The sequence below is a fragment of the Pogona vitticeps genome, chromosome 2 (assembly GCF_051106095.1).
Source record: "Pogona vitticeps strain Pit_001003342236 chromosome 2, PviZW2.1, whole genome shotgun sequence".
Lineage (NCBI taxonomy): Eukaryota > Metazoa > Chordata > Lepidosauria > Squamata > Agamidae > Pogona > Pogona vitticeps.
Window position 1 is genome coordinate 7,714,685 of NC_135784.1, and position 27,696 is coordinate 7,742,380.

At 41.2% G+C, this 27,696-nt stretch overlaps 2 protein-coding genes and 1 long non-coding RNA gene across 19 annotated transcripts in view; 1 reads left to right on the forward strand and 2 right to left on the reverse strand.

Annotated features, from left to right (window-relative positions):
- LOC110070683 (uncharacterized) overlaps positions 1 to 27,696 on the reverse strand; it is a 394,582-nt gene that overhangs the window by 210,092 nt on the left and 156,794 nt on the right. The window lies entirely within an intron of this gene.
- Positions 366 to 20,509, forward strand: LOC140703865 (uncharacterized). Of its 17 annotated transcripts, none has more exons than XM_078387824.1 (5): positions 366 to 555; positions 1,042 to 1,284; positions 2,236 to 2,311; positions 15,832 to 16,084; positions 18,300 to 20,509. In XM_078387824.1, exon 5 carries the CDS (start codon positions 18,604 to 18,606, stop codon positions 20,104 to 20,106), a length of 1,503 nt encoding a protein of 500 aa, XP_078243950.1. In that variant the 5' UTR covers positions 366 to 555; positions 1,042 to 1,284; positions 2,236 to 2,311; positions 15,832 to 16,084; positions 18,300 to 18,603; the 3' UTR covers positions 20,107 to 20,509. The 17 variants fall into 17 exon arrangements, with proteins under 17 accessions (XP_078243950.1, XP_078243952.1, XP_078243954.1 ...); XM_078387826.1 differs by having other exon boundaries at positions 15,904 to 16,084; XM_078387828.1 differs by lacking the exon at positions 15,832 to 16,084 and adding an exon at positions 17,331 to 17,488.
- Positions 20,189 to 24,040, reverse strand: LOC140703926 (uncharacterized). Its single transcript, XR_012083107.2, has 2 exons — positions 22,289 to 24,040; positions 20,189 to 20,465 (listed from the first exon to the last, which is right to left on the reverse strand). It is a non-coding gene; the product is annotated as an uncharacterized LOC140703926 (long non-coding RNA).

Below are 27,696 nucleotides of genomic sequence, written 5' to 3' on the forward strand. Positions count from 1 at the left end.
TTTCTCTCTCTCTCTGGCTGGCTGGCTGCAGACCTTCCCTCTGCTTCTTCCCTGTATTGTTTGCACCCCATAACGCCGAGGGAAGGGGTGTGTGTGTTGTGGGGGGGGGGAGAACCCTCCTGAAGGAGAGAGAGAGAAAGAGAGGAAGAAGCCCAGTGGAGTGACGCCCAAGAAAGAAAGGGTTTTCTCGCTGGCGTTTCTGGTAGGAATCCCCTGCCTTCAGGGAAAGCAACCAAGACTTTGGGGGTGAACGTCAGAAAAGACAACCTCCCCGTCCTCTCAGCAAAGCACCAGCTCTGTGCGTACGTGGGTGTGTGCGTGCGCCCCCCTTGTGTTTGGAAGGCCCGCTTCGCCACTGCACCTGCGAAAGCATGCGTTGGAGGACAGAGGGGAAACAGGAGGAAAGGGGTAGAGTGTCGCCTCGCCGGAAGCGGAAGCAGGGAGCGCTTGGGGGGGTCACGTGCTTCCTCCTTTCTTTGTCTCTACAGTCAGCGGTAACTGCGCTGGACGGCGTCCTGTCTGGGCTTTTTCTGCCTCCGGAGGACCTGGAAGGGGGTGAGCCTTTTTCGAGAGGAGGAAGAAGAGGAAGAAAAGGAAAAGGGGGGGGGGTCGTGGAAGGCTTTATCTTTGGAGGGGAGGGTGTCGGGGGTGTGTTTTTAAAACCAGTCTCATTACCCCGTGCAATCCCGGTTACCAACCGCTCCTCTTTCCATGCAGGAACGCGGTTGTTTCGGAGCCTGGTTAAGGGGGGTTCGATCCCCCTCCCACGGCGCTCCCTTTACTAGACGATCCATCCGGGGCCCCTTCCAGTCCGGCCATTAATCGATTATTATATAACTCCCCCCCCAAACACCACCCCCTTTCTTCCTGAGCGATTCCGATTTGGGGGTATTCACGGAAGGGCCAGGATGTCTTGGAAATTTGACCTTCTAGGGGCAGAGAGACCCTCCTTATGTGTGTCTGTGTGTGTCCTTTCATGCGCCCGCCAACCTAGACGTCATCCTAATCTCTCTTTTGTGTCTCGCCCCACCCCTACCTTAGAAACAGCCTCTTGGAAAACACCCACAGATTTGGGAGCCCCCCCTCCGCCGCCCACTCTCCTTGTGAAAGCTGAAGAGGAAGGGAGGAAAGGGGTAGAGCGTCTTCTCGAAGGAAGCGGAAGCAGGGGCGCTCCCCAGCCCCCCCGTCATGCTTTCTCCCCTTTGTCTCTATGGTCAGCGGTGAAGGCGCGCTGGGAGGGCGGTGTCCCCAGTCGATTCCTGCCTCTGGAGGACCTGGAAGGAGGTGAGCCATTTGCGGTGGGGGTGAAGGGAGGAGGAAAGGGGGTGTTTGGGGGAGATGGGGTTAAGGTCTCACCCTCAAGGAGCAGAGAGACAAACCTCCCCTCCCCATGTCCTCTCCGTGAAATACATCCGGGTGGGTGACCGGTGCTCCTGCTGGGTTTTCCTGCCAGGAGACCCCACCTCTCCCCGGCATCCTGCCTCCACATGTCAGTGAAAAAAAAGGGAGGAGAGAAAGTCACTGGACTCTCCCCTTAGTCTCTCCTCCTCCCGCTCAAGGTTCAAGGGGCCCCACTGGCGAAATCTTGGGAAGGTCCGTCAAAGGCATCCCAAGAGTCGCTGCGCTCCCAAATCACCAAACTCCTGACGTCTCCTTTCGCCAGTAGAATTTGAGGGTAGGAGGGAAGAAATACAATCCATCAGAAGTCCCAGCATTACACATTATATTGTAAAAGACATGATATCACAATTTGTAGGAGAGTTTTTGAAGTCCATTGCCATGCAGGGATTTGATCCCTTCAAAAACATCCTAGATTTCAGGCAAATTGGCTGGATCAGTCCCTGCCCACTCAGCTCACCTTCACCTACAGCCCCCAACTGTTTTTCTGGCGCCCCTTCTTTCCCAGTGTTTCTTAAGAGGGAAGCACACTCTGTTGTTCTCTGCTTCCCACCATCCAGGTCATCTAATTTGAATGACCAGATTTTTCTCTCTGGGTCTGTAAGAGGCCAGTCCATCTTCTTCCTCCTCTTTCCCTCCTCTCTAATTGTTGTTTCTTTGTTAGCTGCCTTTCCATTTTCCTGCATCTTCTTTCCAAAGGAGAGAGAAAGAGAGAGAGAGATATTGAGATGTATCTCCACATGATATGAAAGCTACAAAGCCAGGCACTATTAGGAAATGTCTTTTGTTTGCTTTATTCAAGATGCTGCCAGACTTATCATTTTTCTTTTTCCCAAGACAGGGGTTGAAAGTGAGTAGATCTCTAGATGAAAAAGGAATAATCCAGTTCCAAATCCCTCTTAACATTTCCAAGGTAAGCGAGATGTCATTCTTTATTCATAGCATATGCGTGTTGCGTGTTCCCAGCAGTTACCTACTTTTATGAGGAAAAAGACAATTCCTGCCAGCTATGTAGCTTTAAGAAAACACAGGTGTTGTCAGGGTTCGATTCTAGGCTCCTTCCTCGCTTGAAAGAAATCAAGACATTTTTGTTGCTTTGAGACAGGTGAAATATTTATTGGAGTGTTCAACAAATAACCAGTGTCCATAACATGATTCCAACGCTTTTCTCCTTCCGACAATGGGTCTTGAAGGGGCTTCCAGTCATCTTCTAAGAACCGGTTTCTCTAACAGGATTTCCAGGGACCCAGCGGGTGTATAAAGATGTTGGCGGCTATAGCCTGTCCCGCCTCACCTTCCAACAAGGGCACGGTCTCATCATCCCGGTCGTCATTCCACATGGGGCATCCTTCTGGTGTAGGGTCCTTCCAGGCTCCTCCCTGTAACCCTTCCTCCTCATCTTGTTTATCCTTCATTCCAACTTCTTCCTTTTCTCTCTCTACTTTCTCTTTTTCTTCTCTAAGCCTCCTTCTCCGCTCTTTAGTCTCAGCCTATCACCAATAGGACTGTTTGGGGGAAATCTCACTTCTTTTCCTATAATCGGCCTCTTCCTTGGGTACTCTTAACCTCTCCCAAGCTCCTGTCCATGGGTCCTCCATCCATATCCATTCCCAGCCTGGCGGTAACTGCCCTTCTTCTCTGCTGTTTCCGCCTCAGTCTCCACCCTCTTCTTCCGCTCCTTTTCTGCCGTTTCTCCCTGAACCTTTTCAGTAGTCAGTCTTCTCATCTCCCCTTCTAGCTCATCTGTGTTTGTCCCTCTCTGCTCTGCCTTTTTGAGAGTTGGGATAGGGTTAGGGTTTGTATCTCCTTCTCTTCGGTACAGAGGAGGGACGGCTCTCCGGTGCGTGGGATACCCCTCTCACCTCCTGTCTCACCGGTGTCTGTTCAGAAAAGTGAAACAACTACACTCTTCAGCAACAGATTCCCTGTTTGTGTTCCTGGTCACAGGATGGAGATCAGCATGGAGGAGACCAAATGGTTCTATATAGTGTCAGTTATTTACATTTTACTTATCAAAGTATTTTAATAATGATGTTATGCAGTTTGAACTAAGGAAATTGTCATTCTTGACGAGCCCAGCTGCAAGGTTTTGTGATACTAGATAGGATATAGTTGTGAGAGTGAGAAGACAGAATCGATATTGTCAAACCTGAACTATTCACATCTTTGAGCATGTGGTAACGTGCTCTGTATGGAGGACTTGGAACAGCATCTAGTGTGGCTGTGAAGGCCTATTTGAGAGTGACAATCCCTTCTACACTTTACATGCTAAAAATCTGAGCTTGTTTTAAGACTACTGTATTTGGGTTTTTTTGTTTATATTTTTATTATTTTCTAAAACAGAAAACAAATACAAAAATACAAATATTTATTTATTTATTTATTTAATTTATACCCCGCCTATCTGGCCCACCGGACCACTCTAGGCGGCTTCCAAATATAAAATCAAATAATAAAACATAGACAAATACATAATAACCAAACAAGAACAGCAGTAAAGATAAAAAGGAAAAGTAAGAAAAAATCAAGAGTTGGCTGGAGGGAAGGCCTGAAGAAACAGCCATGTTTTTAATTGTTTTTGTATTTACTAAATTCTACTGTACACCCCATGCCCATGGGACCCCATTGTACAATAGTTTTATTACAAACTTCCTTTCCAAAATTGTATAGATTGTTGTTTAGAGGCTTTCACCTTTCCTTTCTCTAATACCCATTCAACAAATCTACCCCAAATAGCACATTATTATTTAATGCAATGTCCGTACTTCACCATACCAATCTTCTAATTTAATATCATGTTTGTCTTTCCAAAACCTAGCTATTAATATTCTCGTTTAGTCGTGACCGACTCTTCGTGACTCCATGGACCAGAGCACGCTAGGCCCTCCTATCTTCCACTGCCTCCCAGAGTTGTGTCCTGTTTAACCACCTCCAGCTTCCCAAGGTTCATAGATCTTACATTCCAGGTTCCTATGCAGCATTTTTCTTTGCAGCATTGGACTTTCCTTTCACTTCCAGGCATGTCCACAGCTGAGCGTCCTTTCGGCTTTGGCCCAACCACTTCATTAGCTCTGGAGCTACTTGTACTTGTCCTCCGCTCTTCCTCAGTAGCATGTTAGACGCCTTCCGACCTGAGGGGCCCATCTTCCAACATCATATCTTTTAGCCTTTTGTTTCTGATCATGGGGAGTTCTTGGCAAAGATACTGGAGTGGCTTGCCAGTTCCTCCTTCAGGTGCATCGCGTTTAGTCAGAACTCTCCACTATGTCCTGTCCGTCTTGGGTGTCCCTGCATGGCATAGCCCATAGCTTCTCTGAGTTACTCAAGCCCCTTCGCCACGACAAGGCAGCAATCCATGAAGGGGATTAATATTCTTGCACTTGTCATAAAGTTAGTAGTCAGTTCCTTCAAATAGTAAGATACATCTTATCAAAAATTGACAACAAAGCAATTTTAGTTAAATTTAATATCTTTACCAAATAGATCACATATGTCCTTAAAAATCAGTTTCCAAAATTTCTTAACCAGTTTACAATCCCACCACATATATGATAAAAGGTAAAGGTTCCCCTTGACAATTTGTCCAGTCGTGTCCGACTCTAGGCGACGGTGCTCATCTCCATTTTCAATCCACAGAGTTTGTCCGTAGAGAATCCTCCATGGTCATGTGGCCAGCATGACTAGACCCGGAACGCCGTAATATATATGATAATACATGCCAATTTCTTCATCACATTTCCAACAAGCTTTAGAAGAATCTGAATTTACTATATTCAATTTCACAGGAGTCAAATACCACCTTAAACAGATTTTAATTTTTTTCCTTTATTCTTTTCGACATTAACCGTAAAACTCTCATCTTCCACATTTTTATCCAATCCTCTATTTTAAATTCTGCCCTTAAAACATTTTCCGAATTTAATTTCAAACCTTCTGTTCCCCTCTATTTTTTTCTCTTGTTCTGAAAATTATATATTCTACTTACTACTCCCTTCATCAAAGCATTTTTTTGCGTATCTTCATGTGATGATAGAAATTGTTCGTACTTAGTGCATTCTCTACATTTACCATTAGTTTTCAACCATTTGTTTGTCTAACTCAATATAATTATACAGTACCATGATAGTTCATTAGTTTGAAGTTTAACCATAATCAATTCCTTCGATCTCATTTTACTCATCCAATCCTTCAATCTTGCAAGGCTTTTATCCTTAAACAAATCTACTAAACCCTTTAGATTTGTAGGAAAATTTTCTATTTCAGTCACTAATTTTAATGCTGAAGTTGAGGGACATAGCTTCTCTCTATATCTAGAGTCATCCCTCAACTTACAAACAGCCCAAGTCACAAACATTTTGACTTTCAAACCGCTCTGATATAAAAATATTGAGTCGACTTGCAAACTTAGATTCAAGTTATGAACCAAGAAAAATGTGCGGGAGGTTGGGAAATGTGTGAAATTTGAACTTTCAATTAACCGTTGGCCAGTGAAGAGGGTCCTGTCTGCTTCCTTGCTCTTCCCAGCATTTTGAGAGTCGATTTGGAGGCAGTCTTCAGACTGCCTGGTATGCCTCGTACAGTGCTGTGCGAACTGTATTTTTATTTTTTAGCCTTTTTTTTTTTTTGGATTTTTAACAGGTGTTCCCTCCCTCCTTTGCTGCTCCCTTGTTTCCCCAAAAGGTGCTTGTATTGGCTTGTCTTGATTGAAATGGTGCTTTTCAAGGTGATCTGTTGTTAGAAAGGTGCTTGGTTTTTCTCAGAAGGTGCTTGTCTTGGCTGAAGAGGTGCTTTTCAAGGTGTTCTGTTGAAAAGGTGTCTGCTCCCTCCTTCCCTCCCTCTTTTCTTTCCTCTTTTTTTAACCTAAGTCCTCTTAGGTTAAAAGGGAAAAAAAGAAAAAATTCTGCCCCTAGTGGTAGGAACGGATTAACCCGCTTTGCGTTAGTTCCTATGAGAACTAATGATTCGAGTTACAAACCGCCCCTCGACCTAAGAACCAAAACCAGCTGGAATGGATTAATTGGTTTTAAGTGCATTCCTATGGGGAATACTGATTCGATTTATGAACTTTTCGACTTTAAAACTTCCGGAACGGATTAAGTTTTTAAGTCGAGAGTTGATTGTATTTCATATATTTAATGTTTCTTTTAAAAGGGTTTTTCATCTGATTTATTGTATTTCTTTTTACCACATGAAACAAGTATTTTTCAATATTCCCATTTATTTTTCAGGATTCCATATCCCACCAAATTAATTTTTCTTTATTGTATATAATCTCTCCAATAAATCTTAATTGATTTTCTATGTAATAATTTTTTATATTAAGCATATCTAAACCTCCTTTTTTGGGACCTTATACCAATATCCTTTATTTAGTCTAGATTTTTTTACCTTGATTACAAAATCCATTAACTAATTCCTGCCAATACTTGAAATCTTCTAATTGTAATAATAATAATAATAATAATAATAATAATAATAATAATAATAATAATAATAATAATAATAATTTATTGTCATTGTAAGTATATACACATACAACGAAATTCACAGACACCCAGAGACCAGACACATGCACACACAAGACACATGCACACACAGTATTGGGAACATTCTAAATAAAAAGATAATTTTTTGGTAATATTTTCACTTTAATCATAGTGATTCTCCCAAACCATGATAATTTCAATTTAGAATACTCTTGCAATTTATCTTTAATATCACTTTTTTGTTTATTAAAATTTTCTCCTTTAATTTTTGAGCCATTCTAACTACAGTGGTGCCTCGCACAATGAGTGCCTCACATAACGATAAATTCACACAACGATGGCTTTTTCTGAAAAATTTGCCGCCTCACACAACGATGTTTCCTATGAGGAATTTTTGCGCAACGATGTCTCTTTCCACTCATTTAAAAGTGCCTTAAACTGTTTGAAACCTGTTTTAAATGCTTGGCATCAGTAGTCCAGCTTGTGAAATGTAAGCAAACTTAATTTGGTGTTGTTCTGAGGCGTCGTTTATTTTTGGTGAATTTTTTTCTCCATTGAGAAGCATTGGACGGACAGTTCAATGGCTTTCAATGGAGAATTAAAAAATTCACCAAAAATTAACGATGCCTCAGAACAACACCAAATTAAGTTTGCATACGTTTCACAAGCTGGACTATCAATGCCAAGCATTTAAAACAGGTTTCAAACAGTTTAAGACACTTTTACAGGAGCGAAAAGGGACTTCGGAAACCCATTCAAATGCATTGAGTTGGCTTCAGTGCATTTCTATTGGGGAACCGCGTTTCCCTCAACGATGTTTCCTATGCCGATTTTCACTTAAGGACGGCAATCCGTTCCAGTTGGAACAAATTAACCGGTTTTCAATGCATTCCTATGGGAAATGGTGTTTCACAGAACGATGTTTTCACAGAACTTTTTTTTTTTGAACCAATTAACATCGTTGTGCGAGGCACCACTGTATATTTATACCTAAATATTTAATATGATTCCACATTTTAAAACTATATTTATTCATAAACATCTCTTGTTCTTGTTTATTATGAATAAACATCATTATTTATTTTTTCTGCCAATTAATAATCCTGTTATTTCCCAAATTTTTTCTAAATGCTATTAATATTGTCCATACTCTTTAATGGGTTTTTAATAGTCAATAATGAATCATCAGCAAATAAATTAATCTTAATTGTATCATTTTTTCCTAAAGTTTTAATTCATTTGTCATTTCTTATTGCATTAGCTAGCAGTTCTATAACTATACAAAACAATATTGGTGAAAGTGGACTGCCTTGTCTAGAACCTCAGTCTAGAAAAATCCATTCCATTAAACCATCATTAACTATTACTTCTGAAGTACTATCTGAATACAATTAGTCTACAACCCGTATAAATTTTTTGCCAAATCCCCAACCCCTTATAAGAAATTTTAGTGGAACTAAAATGCTTAAAATATTCTCGACCTAATCCAATCAGGGCCTGATGTTTTACCATTTTTCAGCTTATTAATAACTTTGGCAATTTCTTGTTCTTTAATCTCTTCTTCTAATATTCTTTTATCATTTACCAATAATTTACTTTTAAAATTCTCATTTATATAATTTTCTACATTCTCTTTCATTACATTACAATGATGCCTCGCTTAACGAGCACACCGTTTAACAACGAATCCGCATAGTGATGCGGATTTTGCAATTGTTTTTATGATAGCATTGTGATGTTTTCTATGGCTGAAAATCGAATTGTGATGATCGGTAAGCATTTTGCTTACCGATCTTCGCATTGCGATGTTCCTAGAACAGCTGATCGGCGGTTCCAAAATGGCCACCGGGTGCCCAAAATGGCCGCCACAAGTGTTTTCGTGCCCTGCCCTGCGGCGCTATGGAGGAACTTCGCTGAACGGTGAGTTTGGGAGTCAACGAAGTTTAATGCGTTCCTAAGGCTTTTTCCGTCCCGTTTAGCGATGTTTCTGCATAGCGACGATTAATCCAGAATGTATGTATTTCCTTTATATAATGTCTGAAAAAAAATCATGATAAATCTTAAATTCATCTTTCATTATATTACAACTTTTATCTGTTCTATCTTTAATTATCCCAACTGAATTTTTTACTCTCCTATTTTTACACATTCTACCTAATAATTTCGAATTTTATTATTACATTCAAAAATGCCTCTTTAAATACAGTGGTGCTTCGCATTGCGACGTTAATTTATTCCGCAAAAATTGCTGCAGAACGAAAACGTTGCAATGTGAAAGAAAAAAGCCCATAGAAACACATTAAACCTAATTAATGTGTTCCTATGGGCTTAAAACTCACAGTTCAGCGAAGATCCTCCATAGCGTAGCCATTTTCATTACCTCTTAAGCAAGGAATCCGTCCCAGAAAACAGCAGGCGGCCATTTTGTTTAACCGGCAGCCATTTTGAAACCGCCGATCAGCTGTTTAAAAATCGTCGCTTTGCGATGCTTGGTTCCCGAAGCAGGGAACCAATCATTGCAAAGCGAAATTTCCCCATAGGGAACATCGCAAAGCGATCACTTTTGTGATCGCAAAAAATGCATCGCAAAGCAATTGCATCGCTAAACGGACCAATCGTTATGCGAGGCACCACTGTACATTAAATCTTTCTGGACTTTCTCTATTTCTAAGTTATTTAGTTCCTTTCTCTTAGCCTGAATTTCTACCAAAGTTCTTCTATCTCTTTCTAAAAAAAATATGTTTTCTAAATTTTTCATATCTTCTTCCATTTTTTCACATTTCTCTCCTTAATTTTTTTTAATTTACAGTATTCCCTTATTGTTATTTCTCTTGAGTTTGCTTTCATTCTGTCCCACAACAGGCCTAATTTAGCACCTCTTGCTTCATTTATTGTCCATAAATCTAACCATTCCTTCTATTACCTCTGAGTACTCAGTACCTTCTTCACCTTTTAGAGTCTTTATAATTTTTTTTTATTTCAATCTCTATTACAGAAAGAATGTAGTAACCGAAGAAGCATTAAATAACATTGAGTGCCTTCCTGTCTTGGAAGAGCTGGACAGCGAACCAACCCTAGCAGAAATAAATGCGGCCTTGGATTCCCTCACCTCTGGCAAGGCACCTGGAAGGGACAACATCCCTGTTGAAGTGCTGAAATGCGGTAAGGAGATCATCATCACCGAACTGTATGAAATCTTTTGTCTCTGCTGGAGGGAAGGTGGAGTACCACAGGACATGAAGGATGCAAACATTGTCACGTTGTACAAGAACAAAGGTGACAGGGGTGACTGCAATAACTACCGTGGTATCTCTCTTCTTAGCGTTGTAGGGAAGCTGCTTGCCCGTGTTGTGCTGAAGAGGCTCCAGGTGCTTGCAGACAGAGTCTATCCGGAATCACAGTGTGGATTTCGAGCAAATAGATCCACCACTGACATGGTATTCTCCCTCCGACAGTTGCAGGAGAAATGCAGGGAACAACAACAGCCACTCTTAGTGGCCTTCATAGACCTTACAAAAGCATTTGACTTGGTTAGCAGGGATGGCCTTTTCAAAATACTTCCCAAGATTGGATGTCCACCTCGTCTCCTTAACATCATCAGGTCCTTCCACGATGGAATGAAAGGCACTGTAGTTTTTGACGGCTCAACATCAGATCCCTTTGACATCCGAAGCGGAGTGAAACAGGGCTGTGTCCTCGCACCAACACTTTTTGGGATCTTTTTTGCTGTCATGCTGAAGCATGCCTTTGGAACTGCAACAGAAGGTGTCTATCTCCGGACTAGATCAGATGGAAAGCTCTTTAATCTCTCTAGATTGAGAGCGAAGACCAAAGTCCAACTGAAATGCATGCGGGACTTCCTCTTTGCAGACGATGCAGCCATTGTTGCCCACTCTGCTGAAGACCTCCAACAACTCATGAATCGTTTCAGCAAGGCCTGCCAAGACTTTGGACTAACAATCAGCCTGAAGAAAACACAAGTCATGGGCCAGGGTGTGGACTCACCTCCTTCTATTACCATCTCCACACAAGAATTGGAGGTTGTTCATGACTTTGTGTACCTTGGCTCAACCATCTCTGACACCCTCTCTCTAGATGTCAAGCTGGATAAACGCATTGGGAAAGCAGCCACCATGTTCTCTAGACTCACAAAGAGAGTATGGCTCAATAAGAAACTGACAACGCATACCAAGATCCAGGTCTATAGAGCCTGTGTCCTGAGCACACTCCTGTACTGCAGTGAGTCCTGGACCCTTTGTGCCCGGCAGGAGAGGAAGCTGAACACCTTCCATATGCGTTGCCTACGACGGATTTTTGGTATCACCTGGCAGGACAGAGTTCCAAATAGAGTAGTCCTAGAACGAGCTGGAATTTTCAGCATGCATACATTACTGAAACAGCGACGTCTACGCTGGCTTGGTCACGTTGTGAGAATGGCTGATGGTCGGATTCCAAAGGATCTCCTATATGGAGAATTAGTGCAGGGAAATCGCCCCAGAGGGAGACCACAGCTGCGATACAAGGATATCTGCAAGCGGGATCTGAAGGCCTTAGGAATAGACCTCAACAGATGGGAAACTCTGACATCTGATCGTTCAGCCTGGAGGCAGGCAGTACATCACGGCCTCTCCCAATTTGAAGAGACCCTTGTCAGCAGGCTGAGGCAAAGAGGAAGTCACAAAGGAAGCAAAACCAGGGAGCTGGACAGGGGACAGATTGGATTTGTCTCCAGTGTGGAAGGGATTGTCACTCTCAAATTGGCCTCCTCAGCCACACTAGACGCTGTTCCAAGTCCTCCATACAGAGCACGCTACCATAGTCTTTCGAGACTGAAGGATGCCTACTACTATTGACATCAAAGCATGATCTATTATTTTAATGGATTTAATTTCAGTATTAACTATCTTAGAAATTAAATCTTGAGATGTGAATATAAAATCTATTCTAGAGTAACTATTATGTACCGCTGACAAATAAGTATATCTTCTTACATCACCTTTCAATCACAAAATATCCTTCAATTGGTTATTTCTTACCTTCTTGCTTAGTATTGTATTTCTTTGATAAATATCATTCTGACCATAAAAAGTTTTATCTTTTATCTGTAATCATAACCATATTAAAATGTCCTGCCATAATAACATAACCTTTCTTTACATTTTCCATTTCTTTAAAAACCGTATCATAAAATTCTCTATTATTAAGTATATTCTTCCAACCCCATTTTTCCTTGTATATCTACCATTACAATCTTTTACTACATATTCCTCTTTAAATTCATAGTTTCTAAAACTTATAATTGCTACACCTCTAGATTTAGAAATTCCAATTTTTTATATATGTCTATATTGTTCATCTTTAATTCATTGATTCCATTTTTTGATTGATGTGTCTCTCGCAGAAAGGCAATGTCCACCTTGTTTTTCTTCAGTTTTGTCTTTTATATACAGTGGTGCCTCGCTTAACGATGTTAATTGGTTCCATAAAAAAAATCGTTATGTGAAAACATCGTTAAGTGAAACACCATTTCCCATAGGAATGCATTGAAAACTGGTTAATCCGTTCCAATTGGAACAGATTAATGCTTGCAATCATTAGCCCACCTCCTGAACCCTATGCGAACTTAATTTGGTGTTGTTCTGAGTCGTCGTTAATTTTTGGTGATTTTTTCTCTCTCTCATTGAAAAGCATTGGACCGTCCAAAGGCTTTCAATGGAGAATTTAAAAAATCACCAAAAATTAACAACGACTCAGAACAACACCAAATTAAGTTCGCATAGGGTTCAGGAGGTGGGCTAACGATTGCAAGCATTTAAAACAGGTTTCTAACAGTTTAAGACACTTTTACAGGAGCGAAAAAGAGACATCATTAAGTGAAATTCCCCCATAGAGAACACCGTTAAACGATGGGGGGAATTCCTCAAAGACACCCATCGCTGTGTGAATTCATCGTTGTATGAAGCAATCATTGTGCGAGGCACCACTGTATCTAGATTCCATCTGTGCTCTGGATAGTCTTCTTCATTTCACTGTTGATCTCAGGCCTTTCATGTTTAAAGTTGCAAGTCTTATTCTTTTACCCATGTAAATACAAAAGTTCTCCTTCCAATAGACCAATGTGTGCAACCTCTCCTCCCACCAAACTAAAAAAAACAAAAACTAAAACTTAAAATTAACATAATTTTAATAGTTAAAATTAATAGTGAAAGAGTATTTGACCACTGCCAATCTTGTGAACATATAATGTTTCTCCCACTCCACCGTAGTCCCACGCCATAACCACTGGCATGGGCAAAAGATGGGGGGGGATCGCCATTGCCATCTGGCAGAGCTACAACTGGAACCTCATCTCTGAACTTTTTATTTGGCTTTTGCATTTCTACTTAATGTTTAATAAAATAAAAAAACCCTTCTCCGCCCCTCTTTCCCTTTAATTATAAATTAATTTTTAAAAAAAGATTTAAGATTCAGTTTTTAGTAAATTTAGTTTTGTTATTGATCTGAAATTAGTATATTTAATGTAATTATACCAGTAAAGTATATATAAAAACAAAAAAGAAAAAGAGAACAAAAAGAAAGAAATCAGTATTGATGAATAAGGAAAAGACAAAAAATATATGAAATTTTAAAAGGGGGAAAAACATTGATCCATCTCCTAGAAATTTGGTTGTTTCTGGTTCAACCTTCTATTTCTTTACTTGTAGTAGGGGTTAACTTCTGACTTTCCTCTTCTTGCCAGAGTTTCCACGCCTTCAGCAGTTCTTTGCCTTAATAGCAAGAATAGATTTTCAACAGAATCTAGTCTTTCCAAATTTTCAAAAAAAAAAGGATGACCCCCATTGATATCTGAAGTTCTTTTTAATCAACACTGCTGTGAGAGTGTTGACAGATTTTCTCCAATTCAAAGATTCATTGCATAAATCCTGGAAGATCTGTATCTTATTGTCCCGATAGACCAGCTGGTCTTGTTGTTTAATTACTCTCATAAATTGTTCTTTCTTTGTTTAGTTAAAATACTTCACCACCACTGGTCTAATTCTGGGGCTTTTTGCTTTTTGCGTTACCCAGGAAATGTGCTTTTTCTGTGTCCTGTTCAACCGTATGCTGTGTGCCCATTATGGAGTTAACTCAAGCTAAAATCTCTTTTTTAGGTCTTTTCTGTGTTGCAGTTGGAAATTCATTATTTTAATATTAGACCTTCTGAGGTTATCCTCCATGTAGATCAGCCTTTTATTGGTTTCATTGATTTTTTCGTCCAAGCTGGATTTTTTTATCTGATTCAACCCTGATTCCAAACTCTTTAATTTTGCTTTTGACATCTTCCAGCTCCTGTGAGACCCCTGAAATTTGATCTTGGAGCTTATTATTGCTCATTTCACTGGACCTGGCTTGTCTCTCTGATTAATCAAAGGCTTCAGACATTTTACAGAACGTGTCTTTTACAGCTTTCGTGAGCTCTTCCTTTGCTTCCTGATTATATTTTTCGATTGATGCTCTCGTCAGTCTTTCCAAACTGCGATCTGAGGGTACTGGGGTTTTTTCTCTTATCCAAGTGGGATTTTTAGCAGATTTATCTATCCTCCTTGATATAGAGAAGTCTAATTAAGAATAATTATTATTGTTACAAGCTTTTCATTAGGAGCAGGGCAGTACGAAAAATCCAGTAGCTTATCTGACCCAAACGTGAAAGCAGTTTTCAGTTTTAAATCAACACAGTCCTTAGAGAGTTTAATTAAATGTACACATTCCTTATCTTTCCCTTCAAAGATTTATTCAAAAACAACCAGTCGTCTAGAAGAAGAAATGCATTTTAAAAGCTTTTTTACCGTGCTGGTGATACGGAGGTTGAGCTCTTAGCTGGTCATTCCTCCAAGCGGAAGTGACATCTCCGACTACTCTATTTGGAACTTTATCCTGCCAGGTGATACCAAAAATGTGTCGGGGACAACGCATATGGAAGGTGTTCAGCTTCCTCTCCTGCCGTGCACAGAGGGTCCAGTACTCACTGCAGTACAGGAGTGTGCTCAGAACACAGGATCTATAGAGCTGGCTCTTGGTATCTGCTGTCAGCTTCTTATTAAGCCATACTCTCTTTGTGAGTGTAGAGAACATGCTAGCTGCTTTGCCAGTGCGTTTATCCAGCTCGACATCTAGGGAGAGAGTGTCAGAGATCGTTGAGCCAAGATACACTAAGTCATGAACAGCCTCCAGTTCTTGCGTGAAGATGGTAATAGAGGGAGGTGAGTCCACGACCTGGCCCATGACTTGAATTTTCTCCAGGATGATTGTTAGTCCAAAGTCTTGGTAGGCCTTGCTAAAACGATTCATGAGTTGTTGGAGGTCTTCAGCAGAGTGGGCAACAATGGCTGCATCATTGGCGAAGAGGAAGTCCCGCGTGCATTTCAGTTGGACTTTGATCTCAATCTAGAGAGATTAAAGAGCTTTCCATCTGATCTAGTCCAGCGATAACCACATTCTGTTGCAGTTCCAAAGGTGTGCTTCAGCATGACAGCAAAATATCTAAACAGGGTTGGCGTGAGAACACAGCCCTGTTTCACTCCGCTTCAGATGTCAAAGGGATCTGATGTGGAGTCATCAAAAACTACAGTGCCCTTCATTTTCTCATGAAAAGACCTGATGATGTTAAATGGTCAAGGCAGACAATCCAATCTTGGGAAGTATTTTAAAAAGGCCTTTGAGCATATATAGTCAGCAGAAAACGAACTTAAACCCTGTAGATTAAGTTGACCATGAGCAGACTTTGGCTGCGATGTTTAGACACTGCGTATGAATCAAAAATATATTCTGTGCACCCGCGCTTGGATGTTGTGTATGTAAAGATAGCACAATAGCATTAAAAGTACTCCAGAATTTTCATTTGTTCCTATAAAAATGAGAAAATGAACCATTTCTGTTTTGTGTCTCTACTTTACTTCTTTCTGGTCAGACTTGTTTGGCAGCTCAGCTTCTCCCTGACTTCTTTGTGTTCTGTGCCTTGGCTCTCCTGGCCTGCCTGCAGGAACACTCCCCAGGAGGAAAAATGCTCCTTTCCTTGGGTTGCTCTTAAATTCACTGAGGAGGGAAGGGCGAGAGAGAGTCAAGGTGCCTCTGACCCCATTCCCCAAGCTCTAGCACCAAAGAGATGGTGAAGAAATGGGGAACCTCGGAGCTGTGCCTGCCATGCATAAAACCATATTTTTGTGACTATTCGCAAGATCCTTCTCACCTGTCTCAGAAAGGAATAAAGGGAGTGACTTTCTGGGCAAGCAGAACTGCAAACTTCGACATTTCAAAAAGTTTCATGTAGAGGTCACAGGTGGGAAAGCTTTTGTTTCCTAAAGCAATGTCAAGCTGGTGAGGCAGGACAACTCCATGCCTGATTTTAAGGCACCCCCAATATGAACTTTACCCCCCCCCCATACCAGAAGAAGACACTTTTTCCTCTTTTTTGACTCAACTGTTTTATTCTTAGCTCCATCATGATTTTCAACAATCACCTCTGGGTCTGCAAATCCTTCAAACACCGTTTCTGGCTGAACATCTCAACTGGGTGTTAACAGGCAAACCATTAACAGGCATTGAGGAGAGATTCCCATTATCCCTGCTGGTCCCTTAACAGGCTGGGATTCTTTGTCCATTCCTCTGTCTCTCACCTTTTAATGTGAATGACTCCTTTGATTCCCAGCCCCCCATGCTTCCTGCCCTGAGGCAAATATGTATGTCAAAAGGGGTTGCGGTTGTTGAAACCAGAGTCTCCCAGGGTCCACACTCCATGTTGTGAGATTACGCTCACCTCCCTGCCTCAGATCTCTCTCTCCTTGTATATTTCATTGCCTTTTTCTTTAGGCCTCTTTCCTCTCCATCATTTTTCTCTCTGTGTGTGTGTGTAAGTGTTCTTTCCATCCTGTTTCCCCAGAGTATGATGGCTCATGAAGAAACTGTCACAACACTTCCATGAAAAGTGCAACTAACTTTTATTACTTAGGCATTTAATGGATACACTTAAATTAATTTATTTTCCTCTTAGGCTAGAAGAATCCAAATCCCTCAATAACTGTAGCCAGTTGTTCACCCAGAATATTTTCCTTTCCCTTCTTCTTCCTCTTCTGAGTTCTTGTAGGTTGGATGAGAAGACTCTCTGGGACTCAAAGTCCTTGAGTATTCTTCTCAGAGCTTCAAAGTCTGATGTGATCTCTTCATAGCTCCTCTTGGCTGTTTCCTTTGTTTCCACATGGATGGAAAGTAAGAAATATTCATCTGTGGGTTGTATGAGATACAGCAGTCATTCTGTCAAATCTTTCATCTGTCCTATAAGGAGACAGCATACCTAGACAGCCCGTGGATCTTCCCTCCGTATTTCAGTTTCAATTCTGCACATCCATAGAGCAATACCAGCATGAAAATGGCAAGTTGTAGACTATGGTCCCATTTTCTTTTCTCGCTTAGGACAATATGGCCTCACAAAAATCTCAGAGAGGAAGTGGAAACAAAAATAAGAGAGGAAGCAGAAGGAAGGTCAATGCCACTAAGGATACAAAGGAGAGATGATTAGCCAAGAATTTCAAGAATGGCATTAGGAAGGCAAAAGGTGATAATCAGCTCAGGTAAAAGTAACAAAAAGGTTATTCATTATGTAGCAAAAGATAGGGAAAAAAACAGGGACTCAGTGTTCTACCAGACACTCATTCTAGCCAGTCCGGCGATTGAGGCGCATAACGCCAAGGGAGGCATAAAAGGAAAGAACGAGGAACCGGGCCTTCTCAGCAGTGGCTCCTCACCTCTGGAACAACTTGCCCCTAGAGATCCACCTGGCTCCCTCTCTGGGTGTCTTTATAGCCATAGTAAACTAAAGATATGGCTATTTAGGCATGATTTTCCTCCTTCTTTATTTTAATATCTGTATTTTTACAACTTGGATTTTCGTATATTATTGGTTTTATTGTTTTAAAACATTATTATGCTGCCCAGAGTAGATTATCTGTCTAGATGCGCGGGGTATACATCTAATAAAAGAAATAAATAAATAAACGTGTATGGAAATTTCTGCAAGAATAATCCTATTTTTCTTTTAGGTAATCTTCCTGGTAGATGGTGGGAATATTTTAGGCCACGGGTTCCCAACCTGGGCGTGGGGTGACACCTAAAGAGAATTTCATTTGAAAAGTCACTCTGGGTATTTTTAGTTACAATTATTTTTATATGAAATCTCACCCAGAGGTTTTCTGCATTAATTTTATTGCCAAGATGCAAGTACAACCCTCCCATTAAATATTAGGGTAGAATTATAATTTGAAAACTCTGTTCTTCATGTGTTTTCTTTACTCATTAAAAAGCCTTTCTGTGCAAACAGGGGGTTGTAGGTTACTGTATGCATTTAATAGGTTCTGTGCTTTATTCCTCTTTTTTTTAAATCAGATAACAAGACAAGAGAAGCGGAAATTTCTATATTCAGCTATTTGGACAGTGACCAGAACCAAATGTGCATCAGGAAAAGAAAACAGTTAAGACACCCAAAAAGAGGCAGAAAGATAGAATGGAGGCCAACCAATGATGGGGAAGAGCTCATCTCCAATTTCACAGAGTGCTCATTTTTATGAACTCCTTATGATTGGGAAAAAACATTAAGGAAAAAGGAGAAGGTGCATTACGGACAGAAAAGCATGCAAATGATATAAATAGACATGGCTAAAGTGACCCAAGGGAAAAGCTAAATCAATGAATGGAGCATGGAAAGACCCTGAATATGAACAATACTTTTTCAGGTGAACACCCCCTCAGAGGGGTAAAGCAGTATAAATGCAAGCAATGTGGAAAGAGCTTCAGCCAAAGCAGTAGTCTGAGTTCACATCAAAGAACCCATACAAGGGAGAAACCGTATCAATGCATGGAATGTGGAAAGAACTTCAGTAAGAGTGGTAAACTTAGTTTGCATCAAAGAACTCACACAGGAGAGAAACCATATAAATGCATAGAATGTGGAAAGAGCTTCAGTCAGAGTGCTAACCTTAGATCACATGAAAGAACTCACACTGGGGAGAAACCATATAAATGCATGGAATGCGGAAAGACCTTCAGTCAGAATGGTCACCTTAATTTGCATCAAAGAACTCACACAGGAGAGAAACCATATAAATGCATGGAATGTGGAAAGAGCTTCAGTCGGAGTGCTCACCTTAGGCCACATCAAAGAACCCATACAGGGGAGAAACCATGCAAATGCATGGAATGTGGAAAGAGCTTCAATCAGAGTGCTGATCTTAGGCTACATCAAAGAACCCATACAGGGGAGAAACCATATAAATGCATGGAATGTGGAAAGAACTTCAGTCAGAATAGTCACCTTATTTTGCATCAAAGAACTCATACAGGAGAGAAACCATATGAATGCATGGAATGTGGAAAGAGCTTCAGTCGGAGTGCTGACCTTAGGACACATCAAAGAACCCATACGGGGGAGAAACCATATCAATGCATGGAATGTGGGAAGAGCTTCTGTCAAAGTGGTGACCTTAGGTTACATCAAAGAATCCATACAGGGGAGAAACCATATCAATGCATGGAATGTGGGAAGAGCTTCAGTCGGAGTGATACTCTTAGTTTGCATGAAAGAACTCACACAGAGGAGAGACCATATAAATGCGTAGAATGTGGAAAGAGCTTTATTCGTAGTGATACCCTTCGGTCACATGAAAGAACCCATACAGGGGAGAAATCATATAAATGCATGGAATGTGGAAAGAGCTTCAGTTGGAGTGGTGACCTTAGGTCACATCAAAGAACCCATACAGGGGAGAAACCATATAAATGCCTGGAATGTGGAGAGAGCTTTATTAGAAGTGGTAACTTTAGGTCACATCAAAGAACTCATACAGGCGAGAAACCATATAAATGCGTAGAATGTGGAAAGAGCTTCAGTCAGAATTATAACTGTAGGTTACATCAAAGAACCCATACAGGGGAGAAGCCATATACATGCATGGAATGCGGAAAGAGCTTCAGTAACAGCGGTAAACTTAGTTTGCATCAAAGAACTCACACAGGAGAGAAACCATATAAATGCATGGAATGTGGAAAGAGCTTCAATCAGAGTTATAACTTTAGGTTACATCAAAGAACCCATACAGGGGAGAAACCATATACATGCGTGGAATGTGGAAAGAGCTTCAGTAACAGCGGTAAACTTAGTTTTCATCAAAGAACTCACACAGGGGAGAAACTGTAGAAATGCATAGAATGTGGAAAGAGCTTCAGTAAGAGTGATAACCTTAAGTCACATCAAAGAACCCATACAGAGGAGAAGTAAATAAGGTGTCTTCATCCATGTTTATTTAACATTGTATCACCTGGGTTCAGCTTATAATCATTTGTTAATACAGCTACAATATATATTAAGCTCTTAATGTATACATCATGCTTCTAACCATTGATAAAACAAGTTCCATGTTTGATAGTATTCTGCATCTTCCTTTCCTTTGATTTGTCTGTCTATCCATTTCGGCGCAATCCAATATCTTTTTAATTATTTCTTGATCCGTGGGGTTTTCCTCATTTTCTAGTGCTGTGGGAATATAATCCTTGCAGCTGTGAAAATATGCAGTATTAAATATTCATTTTATTTATCAACACTTTCTGGTATTATACCTAATAGAAAAAGTTCTGGCTTAACATCTATATGGTGTTTGATTATTTTATCAATCAATATATAATGGTGCCCCGCATGATGACAATTTTTTTGCGGTTGCTATAGCAATCGCAAAATGATGGTTCCTATGTTTTTTTTCGCTATACGTCAATTAGGTCCCTGCTTCACGAACCGTTTGCAAAACGATTTTTCTGGCTCTGCAAAATGGCTTCCCTTCAAAAAATGGCTGTTTTTCGGGCAGAAGCTTCGCAAAACACCGATTTTAAACAGCTGATTGGCAGTTCTCTATGGGCGATCTTTGCTGGACGCTGAGCTATTTCCCCACTGGAATGCATTAACCAGTTTTCAATGCATTCCAATAGGTTTTTTTTTTGTATGACGACCATTTCGCTGTACAATGATTTTGACAGAACAGATTATCGTCATCATGTGGGGCACCATGATGTATGTATTTTTCCAAAGAGTTTTTGCTTTATCACAGTTCCACCAAGGGTAGTAATAAGTTCCAGTTTTTTCATGACATTTCCGGCATTAACTTGAGCTCTTAGAGTAAATTTTAGCTAATCTATCGGGTGGTAAATGCCATCTATAAAACATTTCATATAATTTCTCTTTATGAGATGTTGCCATGGTCATTTAATACTTTTTAGACCACAGTTTTTGCCATTTTTCAAAGTCAATATTATATCCAATTTTTTTTGCCCATTGAACCACCTTTTCTTGGACCTGTTCGTCTTCCTTTGTCCAATTTAAAAGAAATGTACAGTATATAAGTGTACTGCCTTAACTCCCTTGGGCATAGAGCTCACTAGAGCTTCACAGGTTGCCACTGGAGTCCTCTTCCATGATGACATCACAAAGCTGGTGAATGTTAGAGATCTTGCACACCTCCACCTTCCATTTCAGGATGCCCTCAGATGCTCAATAGGGTTTAGGTCTGGAGACATGCTTGGCCAGTCCATCACCTTTACCCTCCACTTCTTTAGCAAGGCAGTGGTCGTTTTGCAGGTGTGTTATCATGTTGGAATAAGGCCCAGATCATGACACTCCCACCACCATGCTTAACTGTAGGCATGACACACTTGTCTTTATACTCCTTACCTCAGAGGTTAGGGAAATTGTTTATCTTTTACCCCCCCCAAAAAAAAATTTATATATGCCAACATTACCCTACTCCCTCCCAGCACAGCCCCTCTGCTCTCACCGTCCATGGCTGACTCCCCCTACCCAACTCTGTGCTCACCCGGGACCTGCGGCCTCTGCCCAAGGAGCCAGTCTGGAGCTGCCATGCCGCTGGGAAAGCACATCCTTGGTGAGAGGAGTTGCTCTCCCCATGACAGATTGCCCGTGTACAGCAGACCCTCTACTTACAGAATTAATCCGTATTGGAATGGTGGCTGCAGGTCGAAAAGTCTGTAGGTCGAGTCTCCATTGACCAACAATGCATTGAAAACCAATTAATCCCATAACCGGCTGTTTTTGTTCCATTTTTGTTCCATTTTTGGTTTTTTTCTGGTCTGTAGGTCGATTCTCAGGCTGCAAGTCGAACCTAAATTTTGCGGCCAGAGAAGTCTGTAAGTCGAAAAGTCTGTAAGTTGAGCCGTCTAAGTCGAGGGTCCACTGTACACAGTATCATAGGAAATAAAATGCGTAGGGGTAATGAGGACGGTTGCACTGCCGCGACCATCCTCATTATCCCCAGAATTTTCATTTTTTTGTCAGTTTGTGGTAATTTACTCCTGTTCCATGACCACTGCCTTACCGGGTTGCCACCACACTCTCATGACACCATATGGACTAAATAAATTTATCTTGGTCTCATCGGACCACGGGACACAGTTCCAGAAATCCATGTCCTTAGTCTGCTTGCCTGTAGCAAACAGTATGCGGGCTTTCTTGTCAATCGTCTTTAGAAGAGGCTTCCTTCTGGGATGACAGCCCTGGAGACCAATTTCATGCAGTTTGTATTGTGTCAGCACTGACAGATTGAACCCCATCCCTTCAATCTCTGCAACAATTCTGGCAGCACTCATACATCTATTTCCCAAAGCCAAACTCTGGATACGACTATGAGCACAGACACTCAATTTATTTGGTTGACTATGGCAAGGCCTGTTGTGAGTGTTACACCACTGTCTGGTCTTGGCCACCATGCCGTAACTGAGTTTTTGGGTTTTGACAATGTTCTTATAGCCTAGGCCATCTTTATGTAGAGCAACAATTCATTTTTTCAGATCCTGAGATAGTTCATTACCATGAGTTGCCATGTGGAAGTTCCAGTGATGAGTCTGAGAGAGTGAGAGCGATAACACCTTCTCCTCCTTCACACGTGAGACTTGTGACACTAACATGTCTCATTATCCCAGGGAGGGAAAACGGCTACATGGACCCAATTTAGACATTGTCACTTAGGAGTGTACTCACTTTTGTTGCCAGTAGTTTGGACATTAATTATTGTGTGTTGCTTTTTTGAGAGAGAGAGCACATTTACACTGTTATACAAGCTGTACACTGACTCCTTTTTGTCTTGAGGCAGAATCCAGAGCCAGAATCTTGGCAATTCATGACGTTTTGGCAACCCCTGCAACGTCGCTGAAACCAGTTGTATTGGCTCTTGTCTTTCCATTAGACTATTTCAGTGATATGGAGGGGGCCAATTTTCTGCTTGGGTAACAACCTATCCTCCATATTTTTACCCAGGCTTCGTACTCTGGAGAGGACACTCCAGCTTTGCATACAGCATTGAAAGAACTTGGGAAGTAGCACTTACCGGTTATAAGTCTTTGCTCGATTGGCATAGAGCATGACACCAGGGGCTACTTCTGATGGTGAGAGATGGCATTGCCCCTCCAAAGTAGTTATCACCTTCCTTAAGCTGGGCAGCCCCCAGCCAGTAAGATGCTGCCTCACTACAGTCTGTTATATTCCCGGGGTGCATAGGGTTTAGGGTGAAAGCTGTGAAACAGATCGATAACTCTGCACATGCAACAATCGTAAGAAAACTTCTGCACTAAATTTGAGCACCTGGAATGTTTGGACAATGTCTCCTGGCTTATCTGATGACCTTCAGGAAATAGACGACGCATGCAAGACAGCTGTCATCAACATGGAGCTGAGTAGGCTGCAGATGGGCATTGTTGCCCTGCAAGGGATGAGATTGCAATACACGGGATCTGTCCCAAGAAAAAAATTTCTCATTCTTCTGGCAGTGAAATACATTGAATGAGACCAGGGAATATGATGTTGGCTTTGTGGTCAGAAATACTGTGCTGAGATCCATTGTTCCACCTGCCGTGGGGAGTGAAAGAATCCTGTCTCTGAAGCTCCACTCATCAGCAGGACCTGTCATCCTCATTAGTGCCTATGCACCAACACTGTCACCTACAACAGAAATCAAAGACTAATTCTATGATGACCTGGCAGCTTGTACTAAAAAATCCCCAAGATAGAGCTGCTGCTTATTCTCGGAGACTTTAACACTAGAATTGATATTGTTCACAATTCTTGGCCCACTTGTCTACAGGAGAGAAACCATATAAATGCATAGAATGCGGAAAGAGCTTCAGTTGGAATGGTAACCTTATTTTGCATGAAAGAAGTCACATGGGGAAAAACCATATAAATGCATGGAATGTGGAAAGTTCTTCAGTCATAGCAGTGCCCTTAGTTCTCATCAAAGAGACGGTGGACGGTGAGTTATTTCACCCACTGGAACGCATTGAATGGTTTTCAATGCATTCCAATAGGTTTTTTATTTCGCTTGACGACAGTTTCGTTGTACAGCGATTTCGCTGGAACGGATTATTGCCGTCAAGCAAGGCACCACTGCAAATGCATAGAATGTGGAAAGAGCTTTATTCACAGTGGTGTCCTTAGGTTACATCAAAGAAATCACACTGGGAAGAAAACATGAATGATCAAGTTTTGATATGAATATGTATTAAATAGAAATGTCATATAGTTGAAAGTAAAAGTAAAATGCCTGATTTTACATGAGTTATTGTACTGATTGTATTCAGGTATAGTTACCAAGGTTTGAAACTTAATTTTGTACAGCTCTGGTACATGGTGAAACTTTGTGTAACCAGAAAATGAAGTCATGTATTTTCTGATTGGTTCCCGAACTGTACATAAGTCATGTGTAACGTGAACATCTTATCTGCTGTAAGTCAGATCTCTTTTTTCCTATGCTGGTGTTTGACCAGTCACACTAGTGTTTCGTTATTCTGAGCAGCCTAGATGACAACTGGAATAATCTGGTGATAAGCTTGGAAAACATGCCAGAGAAAGATCTGACAGTGCAATATTTGTCTGGGAGGCATGTGGAGGAGGACCAGAGGTGATGTGATAAGGCAACGGAGAAGGTTGTTTATCAGTGTAAACTGAGAGGGTCTGTGGATGATGACTTCACAGCCAGCCACGTTTTGGTTGTTAAATGTTATAGTTGCGGCCATACTGGACATATTTCTAAAAACTGTCCCAGATGTTGCCATGGTAGAATGAAGATTTAGAACTCCTGTAGTGACTGTTCAAGCAGATCGAAGGGGAGAGTTTTTAGCACATTATTTTATAGATTGGCTTAAGAAAAAAGGCATTTGCCATAGATGTACAAATGTAGCCACGCCTTCTGAAAATGGAATTGCAGAAAGAAGGAATGAAGTTTTGCAAACTGTAATAGACTCATTACTTATGATGCCAAGTTACCCAGAAGTCATTGGGGCACAGCCTTCAAATGTGCTAATTATGTTATAAACAGTATGGAACTCTGTAGTAAAAAATACACCTGATTTTCTATTACATGGAAGACAACCTTGTTTGAAACATATGAAAATTTTTGGTTGTCATGCTCGGGTTCATATACCCAAAACATTCAGGAAAAACGGTAGCCCAAAAACCAAGGAAATTGATTTTCTTAGGCTATCAAATAAGAAGCAAAAGAGGTTTTGTGATCAGTATGGAAATATAATAATTGGCAGGTCAGCTAATTTTTGTGAGAATGAGAATTGGTCACAAATTCATGCAAACAGTGAAATATTTTTGTCATTGTCTAAAGATAGACAGAAAAGTTTAAAAATGAGGAAGAACAAAATAAGGCAATTGAAGGGGATTGTGAGGCATATGAAGAAGGAAATGAAGCTGTCGGAGGGGAACATGAGATGTAGTGAGGCTGAGGAAATTGTTCCAAGACACTCACTGAGGTCTAATTTTGGTGCCCTACCTGAAAGGTTTACAGCATCATATATAAATAGTAACAGTTGTCCATAATCCAGTGTGAAACTGGAAATTAAGAGTGTAAACTTGAAATAGAGACTTTAAAAGTAAGTATAATGTACAAAAAATGGAAAAGAGAAGCCAAGATGTTGAGTATGAAGCTAATTTTTGTTGAAAAATTTCATATCCAGTGTTAGATGAACACACAGCATCTTTGAAAATTAATGAGAATTAGCCAAAAAAGATGTAAGTGTTGGCTGTGAACAAAGTGAACAATCAATTCAAATCCAGATGCCCTGCCACATTCAGGCCAGCTGAGCATTTTGAGCTTAACCTGGAACAAAAAGGGGTTGCCTCAGGTCTGTCCAGCTAGGGGCTTTTTACTTTCTAGAAATCCCTGTTGCTGCTTTTCTCCCTCCCATCTCTGCTCGCCCAGTTCCCACCCCCTTTTTAGTCACTACACACACATACAAAACAGCGATGGCTGCCTCTTCACTTCTTCAGAGGGAAGCAAGCAGCCACGGCGAGAAAGAAACCAAGAGAACAAAGAGGGGGATGAGGCTGAAAGGGGAAAAAATGGGGACTCAGGCAACTCACACCACACATACACACACAGGGATACGGAGGGCTCAGCGGTGGGGGAGAAACCACGGTGGCTCCCCTCCCTGTTAACCTTGTTATCACTATATCGTTGACTTTTATTAATTTGGTATATTATTTGAACTTTTCTTTTTGTTTGTTTGACATGGAGTGGAAGGCTTGCCCCCCCAGAGAGGGCCCTTTGAACATCTGAGTGATTACTGATAGAGGGGGGCATGGCGATGGCACAGTTCCTACTCATTTCAGAAGAATGGTGAACAGATGTTTGAAGGCTGTTTATTGTTCTGGCACTGTGACCAACCATCAGTCTCAAGGTAGTCAGATCAGCCATCCCTCCACTCTGAATCTGGTGCTGTTGAATGCCAGGTCTGTATCCAACAAACCCCAGATTATCCAAGACCTTATTTTGGAGGAGGATGCAGACCTAGCATGCATAACCAAAACTTGGATGGGCAGGGAAGGGGGTGTTCCCCTGACTCTTTCCTGACCTCCCGGTTGTGCAGTCCAACACCAGTGTAGACTGGAGGGGCGGGGGAGTAGTCATTGTTTATAGAAACACTCTGGAGATTGATTGTTGTGGGGAAATTGTATGCCTTTAAAATGTATATATCTATGGCAGTAGCAAATGTATATTATAAATGTATATAAATGTATATATCTGTATGCTAGTAGCAGGCATCATGCCCTAGCTGCAAGACACGTACATAACTGCTAACTTCCAGTAACGGATAAATCATTGACCTGCTGTCTATTGTCTCTGGATAATGTAGTTAAAGTGTTCGTGTATTCAGGAACTTGTCTGTGTATTTGGATGGTATCTGTGTCTGTTTACTATTAACTGTCTGCTTACCAGCCTGTCTGTTTACCAACCACTCTGTTTACTGATGCCTGTGTATTCAGGAAATTAGTTACCTCTGTATTGATTAACTAGAGCAAATGTAGTAGGGGGATACAATAAAAGAAGAGGAGGCGGGGGAACAAGAGATTCCGCCTCTGAACAGCTGCCATACACTCGAGTGTCCCGTCTTTTCTTTTCCTCCCTTGCTGGTCAAGGAGAAAGATCCCTGCCCTGAGGCTTCATCTGCAAGACCCCTACTTTCCTTCATCTTGCAGATCCCGACAAAATGGTGCCCTCTCTGAGGTAATTCACCTATCATCCTACTCATCACGCCCGGTATGGAAGGGCTACAGCGCGCGCATGCATCCTCTGGATCCCGATGAGTAGGACTGAGGTCAACTTTCGACAATTCGCACTCATCTCGCCTGGCACAGGCCCCAAGACGCGTCAATCATCCGCAAGGATCCCTTGGGTGAGTGGAATTTGTCAAGTAAGACACCTACACTTTTAGCAACATGGGA